This window comes from Oncorhynchus nerka, linkage group LG7 (genome assembly GCF_034236695.1).
Source record: "Oncorhynchus nerka isolate Pitt River linkage group LG7, Oner_Uvic_2.0, whole genome shotgun sequence".
Taxonomy (NCBI): domain Eukaryota; kingdom Metazoa; phylum Chordata; class Actinopteri; order Salmoniformes; family Salmonidae; genus Oncorhynchus; species Oncorhynchus nerka.
In genome coordinates, this window is record NC_088402.1 from 24,206,841 (window position 1) to 24,224,912 (window position 18,072).

Consider the following 18,072-nt stretch of genomic DNA (forward strand, 5'->3'; position numbering starts at 1 on the left):
AATCGGATGGCTCAGATGAACGGTGACTGCAGTAATGTAGCAGGCATAAAATAAAGCTACACCAAAGTTGATACTGTGAGATTTCAAAACATTTAAAACCATGACTAGAGAGAGACTGTCAACAAATAAAGCAAAGAGCTGGGGTTTGTATGAGTGAGTTCATGTTTAAGTTCTTACTCACCTGTCAACACATTGTATTCAGCATTTTCATATGCAACAAAATGCCCGTTCTTCCTATTTCCACTCTTTTATTGTCATATCAAAGAATGTTTCACTTTCTCTGTTCATAGGAGTAACAACGTGAATTTGTACATGAGGCAGAAATAATGCAGTGCGACTCGAGTTTCACCATCAGCTGTAAGACGGAATACCTTTTTGGTCAGTGTCAGTGGAGGAAAGGGAGAGCGGAGGGATGTTGAGAGGCGGACCATCAGTCTGCTGCTCTCTCCCTCCGCTGAGACCCACCATCAGATGCATGGCACCATCAGCCCAGTAACTGAAATTTGCTCAGTGCCGAAAAAAATGAGAGGGAACATTGCTGGCAAGCATTCATTCTCATATGGCGGCCACAATGTCTGACCAGAATGAGACATATATCAAATTCCCGAGACAGGAGACACTTGGGTTCCACAATGCTGAAAGGAAAGTGACCTTGACTGAGGAGGAACAATGGAGAGGAAACATCAAAGAACCAGACTACTCCTCTTCTCTTTTTTTCCCTCTCTGTTGATCTCGCTCTTCCCTAGAAAGAACTGTTGTTTAGATTGCCCTCTGACTTTACAGCTGCCCCCCCCCATATCAGCCAAAGTGTGCTCTTACTTCCGCCAAGTCTGCCTCTCTCTCTCTCTCCTCTTTCAAATCTAGCCGTCGTCACGGCTGAAGTTCAAACGAGACAGTGTCTCGATCCGGCTGGTGAGAATCTCATCAAGGCAAGTGCACCGGGCAGATGCCGAAGCGGAGAGAAACAATGGAGACATCTGCAGCTGCTTCTCTTGTGTAGCCATGAGTGGATTTGCAATCTGTATTTTCAGCAAGGGGACAATTAACACAACAGTATGGGAGGCTGTACATACGTACTGTGAAAACTGTTGTCTGGTTTGGAAGTGAAACTGTCTTGCTTGAGGAAAAGAAGGACGGAGTTGTGAAAACAAGGGAGAAAACACAATCTCGGTTGTTCAAGACAAATGAGATCTCTAATGATGATAGGATGGAATACCAACCCTACATGTAGTAAATCCTGTTTATTGTCTTGTCATTTGAATGTGTCTGACAACAACAGGATGTCTACCTACTTGATTTTCCTGGTGGTTTGAGAGCTGTGGATGGTGATGGGGATTGTGCACATGGATGGTCAGTTGATTATCCATGCCTGGTTCCAATACATCAGACTGGACACCAACCATCCACGGCGGCCATTACATTACACTGCAACATAACCCAGCCTGAGTGAAGATGAATGGTTCCATCCATCTATCTCTCTCTCTTTCTCTCTCTCCTTCACTCTCTCTCTCTCCCTCTCTCCCTTTCGCTCTATTTCCGTTTGGTCACTACTTTGACTCTCTCTCTCTCTCTCTCTCTCTCTCTCTCTCTCTCCTTCCTTCTCTCCAATGACCATGCCTTCGTAGACAGCATTTGATTTCATCTTCTAACCAGGCACTACTACAAAGTCTTTGGGTGTCAGCTTGAAGTGCATGGTGGCAAAACAAGACGATTACCTCTGTGTTTGATCTTTGGAGTCTGCATGGAAGGGTGTCCAAACAGAGAGAAATCGCTATGTGTCTAAAAGCGAAAAGCTCGGAGCTGTCCAGCGCTAAGGCATGCTATCATGGAGATGAAAGGAACTCATCTCACACTAAGACCTCTGGGAAATGCCTGTGCATGAGATCCCTTACCCCTCGAACTCGGCAATAGGAATGCCTGCAACTAGATTGGTACTTCAACATTTCCAATCTAGCCCATTGATTGATCCAACATTCAACCATTGTTTTAACATGACTGCTTCCTTTTGAACACAGACATTGGGCTTATGACTCAAAGTCTGCATCCCAATTTGCACTTTATTCCCTACATAGTGCAGTACTTTTGCACTAACATAGGGAATAGGGTGCAATTTGAGACTCTACCTGAAGCAGTACTTCACCAGGGAGTGAACAGACTTGAAAGCTATACCTCCGTTCTGAGTGTAGTGCTGTTGAAAAGGTTGCTTACGTGATCAGCATACCGTCCACTATAATTCTTCTGTTCTGAGGAAGGAGCAACAGTACAAAGAGTGTACTAATGGTGATCACTGTGCTTTCTACTGGAGTAAAATGACAGACTAATTAGGAAAAACAAATCTCTAATGTATCCCAAGTGTTGTCTCTAAATGAGAACAGTTCATTGAACATCTCAGAGGTGATCTACTGCTGTATGACTCAAAGCACTGTAGTCATGCCATAGCCTAAGCCAGTGTTTCCCATCTCCGGTCCTCGAACCTCTAGCTCTGGACAAAAACACCTGATTCAACTTGTCAAGGGCTTGATGATTAGTTGACAAATAAAATCAGGTGTGCTCGTCCGCGGTCACGACAAAAATATGTACCATTGGAGGTGCTGGAGGACCGGATTTGGGAAACACTGCCCTTAACTACAACACTGCCTGCCTACTGCTCATTCATGTTCAGCTTGCAGTAACAGGTGCTATTTAGACAGATCAAGGTTGCCAACACAGATCAGGATGTGACTCCTTTCATTGTTTTACTTTTATTTGCCTGTCGGTGTGTTGATTTGTGTGTTTCCGACCGTGTAAACCGACCACATCAATACGACTGTTAGTTGGTCATACATTTCCTCAGTTCTCAAGCTGTCTGACAGCCACCTAGCTCCCTCTTCTCTTTCTCAGTTCTCAAGCTGACTGACAACCACCTAGCTCCCCTCTCCTCTTCCTCAAACTGTCTATATGTGTGTGTTTATGATCACTCCATTCTGCTGGTGTGTCACTTCCTGTCCTCAGAACCCACCAGAGGGCTGTCTTCCCCCCTTCTCTCCATCTCGCTCTCTCGCCCCCCCCCCCTTTCTCTCCAACACTCATCCACCTCCTCTCTTGTTCCCCAAAACCGTGGTTTATTTTGTCTCAGCACTACAGTCTGATGTTTGTTCTCAACCTCTCAGCACTCGCAGAGCACCTTGTGGTTAGTTTCATCTTCTCTCCCCAAGCCGTGATGGAGAGTTGATATTTCCACAACTTCTTTAGAGTCAAATGTATTCTTGAAGTTCTATGTTCCAGTTCTATGTATCGTGCTGCTTTCATGTTTATTATCAATACAAGCTTCAGCGTCAGAATATCAGGTGACTACACGGATCAAGCCGGATATTATATGCTTGCTTTGCTGCTTGACATAAACACTGTATATTTTAGTGTTATTTTTGGGGTTAAACATCATGACATATCCCACCAAGTTATCCCACCTTAACTCTCCTATTTCTCTATATAGGATCAGAGAATAGCAAAATAAAATTCAAGGTTCAGTATCTTGACATGGAATTGCCATAGTAAACCATAATAATGACATGATTAACTGAAAGAAATATCCACTTGAAAAGTCTTGAGAGTAAATAGATGAAGTCAATAAGGAGTGTATCGATCTATTGACTAGCTTCTCCACACCTGATTGACTTAATGTACACAGCCACAGTAACACTAGAACAGTTTACACGGATAGATACAAGCCCTTCATTCCACTGTCATTGGGTTCGACATGCCAATTCACCCTGTCTGTATACAGACCATCAACCCGCCCAGCTGTCGAGTGTTGGCTCACTAATAAGAATGAGAGTGAGCGAGAGACAGAGACAAAGGTGATAGAGAAACTTTGTCAAATGAATGATAGATCAACTCCAGTTGTCATGGGCAGAGCCCACTGCTACACTCTATTACTGATGGTAAAACGATGCAACCCAGCAGGGATTCCTGGGGCTTTTCATTCAGCCTCCTATGAATCAAACTATGACAGGGCTGTCACTCAAACAAGGTCATAATGACTCCATTGGAAGGGGAATTAGTGCAACAGTTGTGATATCTGTTCAGTGGTTTAAGGCTATTTCTGGGTCTCAGTCTGTGTTGAGGGCTTATATGATACATTGTATGGATCGGGCTGTATTCGTCATGGGAGCCAATCCATGCAAAGACTACTGTAACCAGAGGGAAATGCTAGATAGTGTGTACAAGCGTATACAGTAGAGAATATCATATACATCTAACACATCTGAATATGGAATGAAGAAAAGGGCGACACTTTACAAAAGCAATTAGCCTTTTTTAATCTTACATTGCATTGGAAATGTACATATTAGATTCATACATGTTACAAATAATTTGTTCATAAAAATATATTTCTTTAAAAAAAAACTTTTTTTTAAATCACATTTTTTCTTATTTTTTCTTTTTTTTAAATATATTTTCAATGCATTTAACATAGGAGTACCCAACTGTACTGTACTGCAAATCATATTTCGGCTTCCTAGAATTGTATGGGTTCTTTATTGCAGTCATTTTTATAGGAAAAGCTAAATTTCAAAATAGATTGAAAGGTTAAAAAAAACATGTCACCTGATGAGTGGAAAGGAGCTGCGCTGTGTCACAAGACTGTGTCAGAGTTTAGTGTTTGTTCAGAAACACATGAAGTCCTGTGAGGTGAAGGAGAAGGGGAATGAGACCATGAGATTATAATGAGAAAGACAGGAACAGGGGGATGAGGAGGAAGGAGCAGCAGACCTGGTTCACATGGTTTTTGGTAGGCACTGTAAAAACCACCCACTAGGATACATAGAGTAATACAATAACAACAACAATTCAAAACAAAACCGTGACAAAAAAGTGCAATATAATGAAAAGTCACAATGAAAATGTTGTGCGGACGAGTAAAAATGCCAAATAATATCGAAAGAAACACAAATTCTGGAAAGATCGATCTCATTGGTTTGCGGTTGGCATGGCGATTGATGTCACTGTCAGTATGGAGTATCATCAAGTCAGATAGACTGATCTGGTCTGTCATAGGTGAGAATGATGCTGGAGGTGTCACTGGTGGAGCCCATTGATCCCTTTCCGTATTAATGTGTGATGAGGTCGTGGTACTGCTTTATCATAAAGGCACTGTAATGAATCACAGCTTGGAGACCTGGGGGACTGCAGTCACGGACACCAATTAGGACTGACTCAGGTCCAATGGGTGGCACTGGGCATTGATACGACACAGGAGGCAATTCATCTCATCTAGTGTTGAAAAATGCATCTGTTCTGCAAATTACATCAGACATTTGTGATCAGAAACAAAATACAAATAAAGATGGGTCCATTGCACATTATTTCAACAAAGTTCTATCGCTCTGTTGCTACAGACAGATGAAGGGATGAATACAGTATGAAATACGATCGTTAAACCTACTGGGATGATGTTTGATTCTGCTCTGCTCTTCTGTCGATGTTGGATGGATTTTGTTCCATGATGTTGTCCCCCAGAACTTTCAAATGGCCGCAAGCAGTACCGATATTGTCTTCAGATAAAGTGTAACAATTCCACATTTAGTACAAATTAAATGGCACTCATTTAAAATAAGTTTTAATTTGCAGACTTTAAGATCTCAATACTGACATTCCTTATTTAAGTCAGAATGAAGATGACTGTAAAGGCTAATAACGTTACCAAAGTATGATCCAAAATGGCAAATAAGAGTTAAATATTCCAGAAAACCTTTCTATTCACATCACACAGTTAACATCAATACTTCAAACACTTGTGATTGCCACAGTGGAAAACAACACAGAATATGGGACTGAAGCTGAAGGAGAGGGAGTCACGGTCAAAACCGTTGTTGTAAAAAACTGTTTAACATTTCAAAAATTAACCAAAAAATACCTTTGTGTGTTTGACGATGTGAACAGCATATTCTGAAATATCTTTTTTTCTTCTCTTTTCTATAAACTCTTCATATAATCTCTCTCCCTTTGGCCCCTCCCACGTGGTAATATATAATACAAAAATATAGGTGGTGAATGCTCCTCCTATATATGCAAGAAGAAGATTTACAGATCCTTTTCACTTTATATAAAAGACCCAATCGACTGTGAAGAAGCACTCGCAGAGTGCAATATAATAAGGTAGCGTAAGAACTCTCCAGGCAACTCGCCGACCACCGTGAAGATTTGAGTTTTCATGTTTCTCAGTTCTCAGTTCAGTCTTCTAAAACGTGATGTTGGTCTGGTCTCCCAGTGAGTGTCCTTCTCGACACACATGACCCAGTCAAGGTTCCTGAAGAGTGTGCTTTATGTACCAGAGGAACGGTTCCTTGTTCCTCTGTTCGTCTCCCCCAAAATGTCTGACACGCCTCTATTGGAGTGTCTCCATCGATATCTCCAGTCTCGATCTAAACAAAATCAGCTTGTTTCGCAAAAGCATTTTTCTTGTTCTTTTTTTTTACCTTGATATAAAATAAGAAAAACATGATGCAGTTTTTGCGGTAGCGGTCGCCAAGCGGACTTCATTATACCATTGTGCAGACTGTGTTCAGGTTGGGGTCAAACCGGACAGCTTTGCCTTCCACCGACTTGGCGCTGGTGTTGTACATGGGGTTCTCGAAGGCCGCCTGGCCGTTGTTGTTCTCGTGGACGGAGCAGCCTGTGTACTGGGTTTTAGGAGTAGTCCTAGAGAAGGACAAATACATGGTTCAGACTCAATGTAGAACAAGAGTCAGTATAATTCAACATGTAGCCTATCTAATATGTACTGGGTTTTAAGAGAAGTCCTGTGGAGGAACACAGCAATGGTTTATGGTTTTATATGTGAATAACAGCAACCCGTATGTCAAACAAATTCTATGGATCACGTGTCAAACTCATTCCACGGAGGGCTGAGTGTCTGCGGGTCTTTGCTCCACCCTTGTACTTGATTCATGAATTAAGGTCACTAATTAGTGTGGAACTCTCCTCACCTGGTTTTCTAGGTCTTAATTGAAAGGAAAAAACTAAAACCCGCAAACACTAGGTCCTCCATGGAGTTTGACACCTCTGCTATAGATCCTGACACAGTAGCACAGTATAGATGGAGGATCTTCGTTTGAGCCAGTTTATTACAGTAGGAAGGTAATCCTGCGGCAACAAGAAATGATTTTGTGGATTATAATTAATGGACATTTTTGTAGGGGTTGAGACATTTTCCGTAAGGAAAAATCAAGTCAAGTGGAAATTAAAATCTTCAGAAGCCTTTTTAAACCTCAAATACACTACAAGTTTAAAATGTCCTGCATTGCAGGAAAGTTATACTGCAACAGGGTCATCAACTTAAGACCCTACATCTGTATGTGGCCTTTACTGTGAATTTAGTCCACAGTATAAAAATAGCTGGTGGTGGGTAGCTACACTTACCTCTGTTTGTAAAGATAAAACCCGAAGCCTGCAAATATCAGGGCGAAAAAAGGCACAAGGATTGCTATGGCCACAGAGCTACTGTTTGTACCATGAGGTGGGTTGGATGAGTTATTACTCTCTGACATGTTCAAACCTGTGTGGGAGAGGAGACATAAGGAACAACATTAATATTCTCACACTCACCTTTTGGCCTAAATCAAATATCCATTACAAACGTGTTTATTTCTATATACTGAAATGCCACAATATTGTTGACATTGAGAAAGCTGATATAAAAAGACAATGTGATAATGTTTACCTAGCCTCTGAAGTCCAAACTGGCCGTAGTCTCTACCCTGTATGAAGCCTTGAAAGACGTAGGTGGCACCGTCAGGTTCTGCAGACACCTAGGGAGACAGATATGGTCAGTCAGTAAGTTAGTCATTCAGTCAGTGAGTGTGTCGGGCAGTCAGTGAGTCACTTATTTCTTTGAATGGCACTTTCACTACGGGGTTACGTTTTAAAGGAAAAATCTACATGTTCAGGACAGCATTTGAGGCCATTTTGTAATAAACATGAAGTAAAAATGTCCAACAAATGTCAATATCATTTTTTTTTACACCACATCAGATGGTTATTAAGATATGTAAGTCTGCTAAATGATTAACATGTAAATGTTTCAACTCCACAAATCCTTCCTGTTAGTAAATAACGGTAAACTTACAAAACCGTCCATGGACCACGTCTCCTTGACCTTGCCCAGCGTGGTGTGAGTGGACGTTTTCACATGGTACATCAGCAGCATCAACCGTGCTTCTTGGCTCTTATAGACACCTGCAGCACAACAGAACACAGGGGGACAAGAGGCTCAATGTGAGGCCAAGGTACAACACTGATATAACTGGTGGTACTCAAGGGAGACGATCACAGACAATGACCCCATGATGATGCTCTCCCTCGCTTATCTCACTGTCTGTCTGTCTGGCTGGAAAATGAAAGCAGGTGATATGAACACTCATCGAGCCATATTCTTTAACCATGGAGCAATTTCCAGCAGTAGAACACTCATCAACTGTACTTCCTATTTTTAACTGCCTCCTGCAATTGAAGGCATAGAAAGGGAGCACCATATTAAGGCCTATCAGAGGTCCAGGCCCTTCGCTACCTCTGCAGCTCTGAACTGACTGATGTACACAGTGGTAGTAATGAGACACATTCAATTAACACACCTAAACCATTTCCTGGCCTCTCTAAATGTAAAATAAGCTGTTATTAAAAACACAAAATGGCTACCTCCATCGCCTCAGTGTTATGATTACATTGTGATCCCTATATCTCCCAGACACGGTCATTTCTTCTCAATGACTATGTGAATGAATAGTTCTTCATTCACCTGTCTAAGTCATAATTGGCGACGGCTGGGCAATTCCCAGTCCAATTTAAATGGAGAAGATTAATTAGATGATGTAAATGACATGTCAGCTGGGGCTAAAGGCATTCGTGGAGAAACGAGGGGGTAAGAGCGAGGGGGAAGGAGCAAGGGGGGAAGGGGACTCGACACTCTGGATAATTATGGTAAATCCGTCAAAGATTTGTCAGATCGGATTAAAATGTCATTTAAGCGAAATGGGGGAGGGGTGGGGGGTAGGTTTTACACGTCTGTTAGGCTATATAAATGAAGTACATTAAGGGACAGAATCATTTGCATTTTTAGGGACGTCTATGTGAAAACGAATATATAAAATAAATGAGTCATCAGGATCATCAGCCAGGTTGTTCAAGATTGACATCGGAATTGGAAGTCTATCCATTTCCTGGGGACATCGGGAAATGCCTTCAAAACCAGCCACTAGGGGTAACAGTGAGCCCTATTACCACCAAGTAGCCTTGGGTTTTGCTAAGGCGTGGTGGATGGGGGTAATCAAATCAAACTTTATTTGTCACATGCGCCGAATACAAGTGTAGATTTGACCGTGAAATGCTTAATTACAAGCCCTTAACCAACAGTGCAGTTCAAGAAGAGTTATGAACATATTTATCAAGTAGACTAAAATAAAAAGTAATAATAAAAAGTAACACAATAAGAATAACGATGCTATACACAGGGGGCACCGGAACCGAGTCAGTGTGCGGGGGCACAGGTTAGTTGAGGTAATCTGTACATGTAGGTGGGGGAGAAGTGACTATGCATAGATAATAAACAGCGAGTAGCAGCAGTGTACAAAAGGGAGGAGGGGGTCAATGTAAATTGTTCAGCAGTCTTATGGCTTGGGGGTAGAAGCTGTTGAGGAGCCTTTTGGTCCTAGACTTGGCGCTCCAGTACTGCTTGCCGTGCGGTAGCAGAGAAAAACAGTCTATAACTTGGGTTACTGAAGTCTTTGACAATTTTATGGGCTTTCCTCTGACACCGCCTATTATATAGGTCCTGTATGGCAGGAAGCTTGGCAGGAAGTGATGTACTGGGCTGTTCACACTACCCTCTGTAGCGCCTTACAGTCAGATGCCGAGCAGTTGCCAAACCAGGCGGTGATGCAACTGGTCAAGATGCTCTCGATGGTGCAGCTGTAGAACCTTTTGAGGATCTGGGGACCCATGCCAAATATTTTCAGTCTCCTGAGGGGGAAAAGGTTTTGTCGTGCCCTCTTCCCGACTGTCTTGGTATGTTTGGACCATGATAGTTCGTTGGTGAAGTGGACGCCAAGGAACTTGAAACTCTCGACCCGCTCCACTACAGCCCCATCGATGTTAATGGGGGCCTGTTTGGCCCTTCTTTTCGATCAGCTCCTTTGTCTTGTCCACATTGAGAGAGAGGTTGTTGTCCTGGCACCACACTGCTGACATCCTCCCTATAGGCTGTCTCATCGTTGTCGGTGATCAGGCCTACCACTGTTGTGTCGTCAGCAAACTTAATGATGGTGTTGGAGTCGTGTTTGGCCATGCAGTCTTGGGTGAACAGAGAATTCAGGAGGGGACTAAGCCCCAGTGTTAAGGATCAGCGTGGCAGATGTGTTGTTGTCTACTCTTACCACCTGAGTGCGGCCCGTCTGGAAGTCCAGGATCCAGTTGGAGAGGGAGGTGTTTAGTTCCAGAGTCCTTAGCTTAGTCATGAGCTTCGTAGGCACTATGGTGTTGAACGCTGAGCTGTAGTCAATGAACAGCATTCTCACATAGGTGTTCCTTTTGTCCAGGTGAGAAAGGGCGGTGTGGAGTGCGATTTCGATCGCGTCATCTATGGATCTGTTGGGGCGGTATGTGAATTGGAGTAGGTCAAGGTGTCCGGGAGGATGCTGTTGATGTGAGCCATGACCAGCCTTTCAAAGCACTTCATGGCTACCGATGTGAGTGCCACGGGCGGTAATCATTTAGGCAGGTTACCTTCGCTTCCTTGGGAACAGGGACTATGATGGTCTGCTTGAAACATGTAGGTATTGCGGACTCGGTCAGGGAAAGGTTGAAAATGTCAGTGAAGACACTTGACAGTTGGTTCACGCATGCATTGAGTACATGTCCTGCTAATCCGTCTGGCCCAGCGGCTTTGTGAATGTTGACCTGTTTCAAGGTTTTGTTCACATTGGCTACCAAGAGCGTTATCACACAGTCATTCAGAACAGCTGGTGCTCTTCATGCCTCAGTGTTGCTTGCATCGAATCGAGCATAAAAGGCATTTAGCTTCTGGTAGGCTCGCGTCATTGGGCAGCTAGCGTCTGGGTTTCACTTTGTAGTCCGTAATAGTTTATCAAGCCCTGCCACATCCGACGAGCGTCAGAGTCGGTGTAGTAGGATTCAATCTTAATCCTGTATTGACGCTTTGCTTGATGGTTCGTCTGAGGGCATAGCGGGATTTCTTTTAAGTGTCCGGATTAGTCTCCTGCTCCTTGAAAGCGGCAGCTCTAGCCTTTAGCTCGATGTGGATGTTGCCTGTAATCCATGGCTTCTGTTTGGGATATGTACGTACAGTCACTATGGGGACAACGTCGTCGATGCACTTATTTATGAAGCCGATGACTGAGGTGATGTACTCCTCAATGCCATTGGATGTATCCCAGAACATATTCCAGTCTCTGCTAGCAAAACAGTCCAGTAATGTTGCATCCGCGTCATCTGACCACCTCCCTATTGAGCGAGTCACTGGTACTTCCTGCTTTAGTTTTTGTTTGGAAGCAGGAATCGGGAGGATAGAATTATGGTCAGATTTTCCAAATGGGGGGCGGGGGAGAGCTTTGTATGCATCTCTGTGTGTGGAGTAAAGGTGGTCTAGGATTTTTTTTTCTCTGGTTGCAGATGTGACATGCTGGTAAAATTTGGTAAAACTGATTTAAGTTTGCCTGCATTAAAGTCCCCGGCTACTAGGAGTGCCGCTTCTGGGTGAGCATCTTCTTCTTTACTTATGGCCTTATAGAGTTGGCTGAGAGCGGTCTTAGTGCCAGCTTTGTTCTGTGGTGGTAAATTGACGGCTACGAATAATACAGATGAGAACTCTCTTGGTAGATAATGTGGTCTACTACTTATCATAAGGTACTCTACCTCAGGTGAGCAATACCTTGAGACTTCTTTAATATTAGACATCGCGCACAAGCTGTTATTGACAAATAGACACACACCCTCACCCCTCTTCTTACCAGAGGTGGCATCTCTGTTCTGCCGGTGCATGGAAAATCCTGCTAGCTCTATATTGTCCGTATCGTCGTTCAGCCACGTCTCGGTACCATAAGATGGTACAGTTTTTGATATCCTGTTGGTAGGATAATCTTAATCGTAGGTCATCAATTTTATTTTCCAATGATTGCACATTAGCAAGAAGAACGGAAGGCAGTGGGAGTTTACTCACTCGCCTACGGATTCTCAGAAGGCCGCCCGATCTGCGGCCCCTTTTCCTGCCTCTTTTCTTTACGCAAAAGGCTTGGATCTGGGCCTGTTGCAGTGAAAGCAGGATATTCTTCTCATCAGACTCGTTAAAGGAAAAAGTTTATTCTGGTCCGTGGTGAGTAATCGCTGTTCTGATGTCCAGAAGTTATTTTCGGTCATAAGAGCAACATTATGTACACAATACATTAAGTTAATCCCATGACCCCGGATGATTGATCCCAGTTGTGGAGACTGGTTTTACATGTTTTGTTTTAACCCTATCCCAAACCTTAACCCTTACCGTAACCATTTGGAATGACTGCCTAAACTTAATGTTTTAACCTTATTCAAAACCTTAACCCTTAACTTCTAAATTTGACATTTGGATAAATTGAACCATACAGAGCAGCAGGAGCAACAGTAACACTTCAAAATGTGATGTTTGGAGAATGTGAATGAATGTCAAATGTCTAATTCAAAACGCATCACCTCAAAACACCTTCTCAGATCAGACAGACCATCAATGCCCATTTGAATGTTCGCAAATGTCCTCCACACAGGCATATAAACTACTTAATTGAATTTCCCACTAAGTAGATACAGTCTTAAATGGATACCATCTGACATTAAGACCCTCCCACTCAAACGATGTCAGCTATGTTTAGTAACACTCAAGTCTAGTCATATGCATACTTGGGGAGAGAAACACCGCATCTGAAACGCCAGCTCCATTCTACTCCAGTGGTACATGATGACATTTTTTTACAACACTCTAGATGTTGCTGGGGTAATACATAACTGTGTGTGTGTGCATGTGTGTTCAAGGAGTGGCTAGACACCTTCCCTAGCATCAACCTCTCTGTGTAATATGTAGTGAAATGGGGACGGCGTACCTGAAAGCAGCAGTTCCATGTTGCTATTGGTCAAGGTGACGTTAACCCTTCCCGTGGTGGAATTAAAGCTCGTGATACTCAGAGTCATTGGTTGTTTTCTTCCCTTGTAGTTGTATGAACCCTTCCAGATATAGTTAGGAGCAAAGACGTCATCAGGAACTGAAACAGGAGATAGAAAATATAGATTATTAGAGGATCTTGGTTGTGCCTGAGGTTGGTTGAGCGGTTAAACCCACTGACTTCTGCAAACCCTGCCTACATGGGATCGAATCCCGGCCCCAACGGTCTTCACACTGTCTTCCCTTTATCCATCTCCCTGTTCATTTGTATCCATCGTTTCAATAAAACTTTTAAAAGTTTTGGGAAAGAGAGAATAAGAGGACCTTGGTTGAGTAAAAAAAATATCTTGAAAAATACTTCGACTTTACATTCCACCAGAAAATAAACTCAAATAAGTGAACTATCCCTTTAAATCCATACTGACAAGATATTGAGTGTCTGGCCGAATGGCCGCATCACACATCTCAAACCCCTAAACTAATGCAAAGTTGAGGCCAACACTTATTAATACAGATCGATATACAGTGTGTGTCCTTGCACAGGGGTTGTTAAGTCACCGCTGCACATGTATCCTCTGTATAACCTTCTATAAGTCTGTTTGATTCATGATTGATCAAATTGACAGTACTACTAGTGTTCACAGACACAGGCAGGGCCCCTGAGCTTTCACCCTCAGAGTATATCAAACTTGTAAATGACCTCCAAGCTTTTCAAAAACTTACTCCCTCTCCAAGTTTATCAATGTTAAACTTGTTATGAAGGCAGTGGAAGCTTCGGCATGGTTGAGCTGCTATCTCACGGCATCACGACAGATGACTCCATAGAAGAGAGATAGAGAGAGAGAGAGACATAGAGAGACAGAGAGGGAGAGACTGCCAGGCCGTGCTGCCCGGACATTTTATCGTCAAACTCACTCTCTCCATTCTTCATTAACTTCTCGTCCCTCAAGAGGGGCACTCAAGAATGCATTAAGGATACCAGTCCTTCTGAGGTGCTATTAGCGAAGCCGTCGAGCCAAATGAAGTTGTTCATATTCACTCTGTTGTGATTACGGATCTGACCCGCTGCTAACTGCCTCATGTAATACTTTAGACAAGTACAGTCAGAGTAGTCTTTTGTTATGGAATCAGAACACTGCTCTGATGACGCTACTGTAATGGGCTGTGTGTGTGTGTGTGTGTGTGCGTGTGTGTGTGTGTGTGTGTGTGTGTGTGGGGGGGCTACTGTAATGATGTGCGTGTGTGTGTCGTGATAGCATTTCAGTCAGGCACTCACCATTCAGCTTGGGACTGGGTGTCCCTGCCACTGGCTTGATGGGCTTCTCTGAAAGTTTGGACCCAGCTGAGGTGATGGGAGACAAAAACAGCATTAGTAGTACTACTACATATTTCACCTCAACTTCCCCACGTGGGACTTCGAATCATGAATTAATGTGCTTCAGCACCACACATCAAGAGATAATGCAACTAACTCATTGATGGAGAATCCTCAATTCTATTGCGTGGTAATAGCATAGCCATATATTTATAATTTGTAAATGTATGGCTCTGGATAATATTCCTAAATAAAACACGTACGGTGTGTTCTGTGATGTAAAAGTCAAGCATGGAATCTTCTGCTAGTTATAGTAAATCAAATCAAATCATAGTTTATTTGTCATATGCATGTGATACAGCGATGTGCACACAGTACAATGACATGCTTACTTGCAAGCTCTTCTCTTATGACAATTGCTAATAAAAGGTATAGAAAGGTGTACGAAGTAAGAAACACAGAAATAAGCACGCATGTGGTAATGCAGTAGAATGCGTGACGTGGCAGAGGGCCTCTACAGTTGACAGTGATGGTAAGTCACAGTGGTGGGGACAGGACTACTGCACAGGGCCAAATGACCAGTCCATCAAGGACAAGAAACCGATCCTGCGTCTCCAATGGTACCCTAGTCCTTATTTAGTGCACTACTTTTGGTCAAATTCAGTGTGCTAGATAGGGACTAGGGTGCCATTGGAGACGCAGACAGAAGCCTGATCCTGTTTGTCCAGTGGCATGATAGAAGCTAGAATAACGCAAGATGCCGCATGCTGCAGTGGTAGCAGAACAGCCTTGCACAGTGGGAACTTCTCCCACAGCATTCCATGTCTCTCCCATCTGTTTGTGTTTGTAATTACTCTGGGGCCTGAGGTGCACAGCTGCACAACGCAGCAGTGGCGAGGACTGTGTCTGCACGTGTGTGAAGTGTGCTCCGTACTATTGCAGCTGCAGTCATGACCTGCGGCACAAGAGAGCCTCTGTCCCATATCAGCATATGCCATGCTACACACACAAGCACGCAAACAAATGGCTAAGGTTAGCATTGGGAGAAAGTTAGGGGGAACTTCACCCTGGAGCCACACAGACACACACAAACAAACACACTGGCCATGTCGGCCTGTACCTCGACAAATGGGCATCTTCCCGGTCCAGGTACCGTCGGACTTGCAGATGCGGTGTTCCGAGCCCCCGGACAGGAAGAAGCCGGTCTGGCAGGAGTAGAGGAGGGTGTAGCCAAACCCTGGCAGATCCATCCCCATCACCTCCACATGGGCCGGGCTCTCTGGCTGCTTACACGAGTGGGCTGGGAGGGGGGAAAGACAGGGGGGAGAGGGAGAAGGAGAGGGGGAGAAGAGAGAGATTGGGAAGGTGGGAAAGAGAGAGAGAGAGAGAGAGAGAGAGAGAGAGAGAGAGAGAGAGAGAGAAAGGGGGGGCAGAGAGACGAGCGACAGAGAAAGAGAGAAAAAAGGAGGAACAAAGAGAATAAGAGAGAGAGGTAGAGAAAGGGCAGAGAGAAAGAGCGAGAGAGACAGAGAGAGAAAGGGCAGATAGAGAGAGAGAGTGAGAGATGGGGCAGAGAGACAAAGGAGACAGAGAAAGAGAGAAAACAGAGGAACAAGGAGAGAATGAGAGAGGTGGAGAAAGAGCAGAGAGGGAGAGAGAGGGGGAGGGTTAGAGAGAGAAAGGAGACAGAGAAAGAAAAAAGGAGGATCAAAGAGAATGAGAGAGAGGTAGAGAAATGGGACAGAGTGAGAGAGCGAGAGAGAAAGGGCAGAGAGAATGAGGGCAGAAAGAGAGAGAGGAAGAAAAAATTTAAGCGACATACTGCTATGGCTCTTCTCACCATCTGCCCTTTATGGAGTCATCATCAAAGCTCTGTTGAATTCTTTTGTTTCCTTTTATATTGTTTTGCTGCACCTGCAAGTGACTGGATGCATGTACACTACTTCTGAACTGATTCACTGGCTTCTTAGAACACCCCCCCCCCCCAAACACAATGAATTATGCACTATAAAGACATCTGCTATGGCTGCACTGTGTGTGAATACGACTGGCTACTTTCTCAGGGATGGATGGTTGCATTCTACACAGTCTACAGAGATGGTCCGGAGTTGAGTTGAGCAACCCATAGAGGGTGAGACAGACACTGATGTGTTGTGGCACACTGCACAGAGACAGAAAGAAGTGTGTGTGTACCTGTCAATGTCCCCCCAACCCATGAAAGATCAAACAGTAGGAGATGCTCAGTCATTCAGATAAGCCAGTGGACCACTATCATCCATCTTTGATCAAAAGGGACTGGGATTAGGTCTGTGGAGGGAGCAATGCTCCAACTAACCCACCAATGCTCTTTTATCTTTGGGTCTGTTTTGTTCGTGTGTGGAAGGTTTGTGTGTGTGTGTGTGTGTGTGTGTGTGGAAGGTTTGTGTGTGTGTGTGTGTGTGTGTGTCCAACACTGGAGGGGGTGGGGGAGTGAATCTTGTGGCAGTTGAAAGATTGTAAGAGGTAATGGAGACTTATTTTGTGTTTGTTTTCTGAAATTCCAATATCAAAAAGACTATGAACATTAACTTTATATTACATTACACAGTATGAGTAATACTACAAATAGTTTACTATATCAATGTCACTTGTGTGACACTGGGTGTTGCCATTTTTTCACACATGATATTGGATCAGAAAATCAAACACTTGGCAGAATATAGGCTAATTACAAAAATAGTTAAATGTAGTTATGAGTGGAGATGCTTGGAGTGAATGAACTGCAATCTGTCGGCTTAGATTGGGAGCCATCTGTCAGTGCTCTCTAAGTCAGCCTCGTAACAAACTGGTTTAATGGAGTTCGCTTTGACTCTATCTTCCCATGGCTGGGCAGACAGACGTGCAGTGAAGAGAGAGAGAAAGAGAGAGAGAGAGTGCAGCCACCTCCACCCACAGTGAAGAGAGAGAGAAAGAGAGAGAGAGAGTGCAGCCACCTCCACCCACAGTGAAGAGAGAGAGAAAGAGAGAGAGTGCAGCCACCTCCACCCACAGTGAAGAGAGAGAGAAAGAGAGAGAGAGTGCAGCCACCTCCACCCACAGTGAAGAGAGAGAGAAAGAGAGAGAGAGTGCAGCCACCTCCACCCACAGTGAAGAGAGAGAAAGAGAGAGAGAGTGCAGCCACCTCCACCCACAGTGAAGAGAGAGAGAAAGAGAGAGAGAGTGCAGCCACCTCCACCCACAGTGAAGAGAGAGAAAGAGAGAGTGCAGCCACCTCCATCCACAGTGAAGAGAGAGAGAAAGAGAGAGAGAGTGCAGCCACCTCCACCCACAGTGAAGAGAGAGAGAAAGAGAGAGAGAAAGAGAGAGAGAGAGAAAGAGAGAGAGAGAGAAAGAGAGAGAGAGTGCAGCCACCTCCACCCACAGTGAAGAGAGAGAGAAAGAGAGAGAGAGAGAGAGAGAAAGAGAGAGAGAGAGAAAGAGAGAGAGAGTGCAGCCACCTCCACCCACACATTTCTTATTCAATTTTATGCTGTAAATTATAGTCGTATTCATAACATTTCCTCATGCTATACATTCATATCTACATTGCAGTAGGCTA

The 18,072-nt window shown here is 43.9% G+C and overlaps 1 protein-coding gene across 1 annotated transcript in view; it reads right to left on the bottom strand.

Annotated features, from left to right (window-relative positions):
* Positions 1-4,284: 4,284 nt before the first annotated feature.
* Positions 4,285-18,072, bottom strand: part of LOC115131349 (CUB and sushi domain-containing protein 3) — a 317,735-nt gene continuing 303,947 nt past the window's right edge. The window contains 7 exon segments of the mRNA XM_065021039.1: positions 4,285-6,681; positions 7,402-7,537; positions 7,703-7,790; positions 8,108-8,217; positions 13,122-13,280; positions 14,457-14,522; positions 15,616-15,795. Of these exon segments, the coding sequence (XP_064877111.1) occupies positions 6,522-6,681; positions 7,402-7,537; positions 7,703-7,790; positions 8,108-8,217; positions 13,122-13,280; positions 14,457-14,522; positions 15,616-15,795 (899 nt within the window). The 3' untranslated portion in view covers positions 4,285-6,521.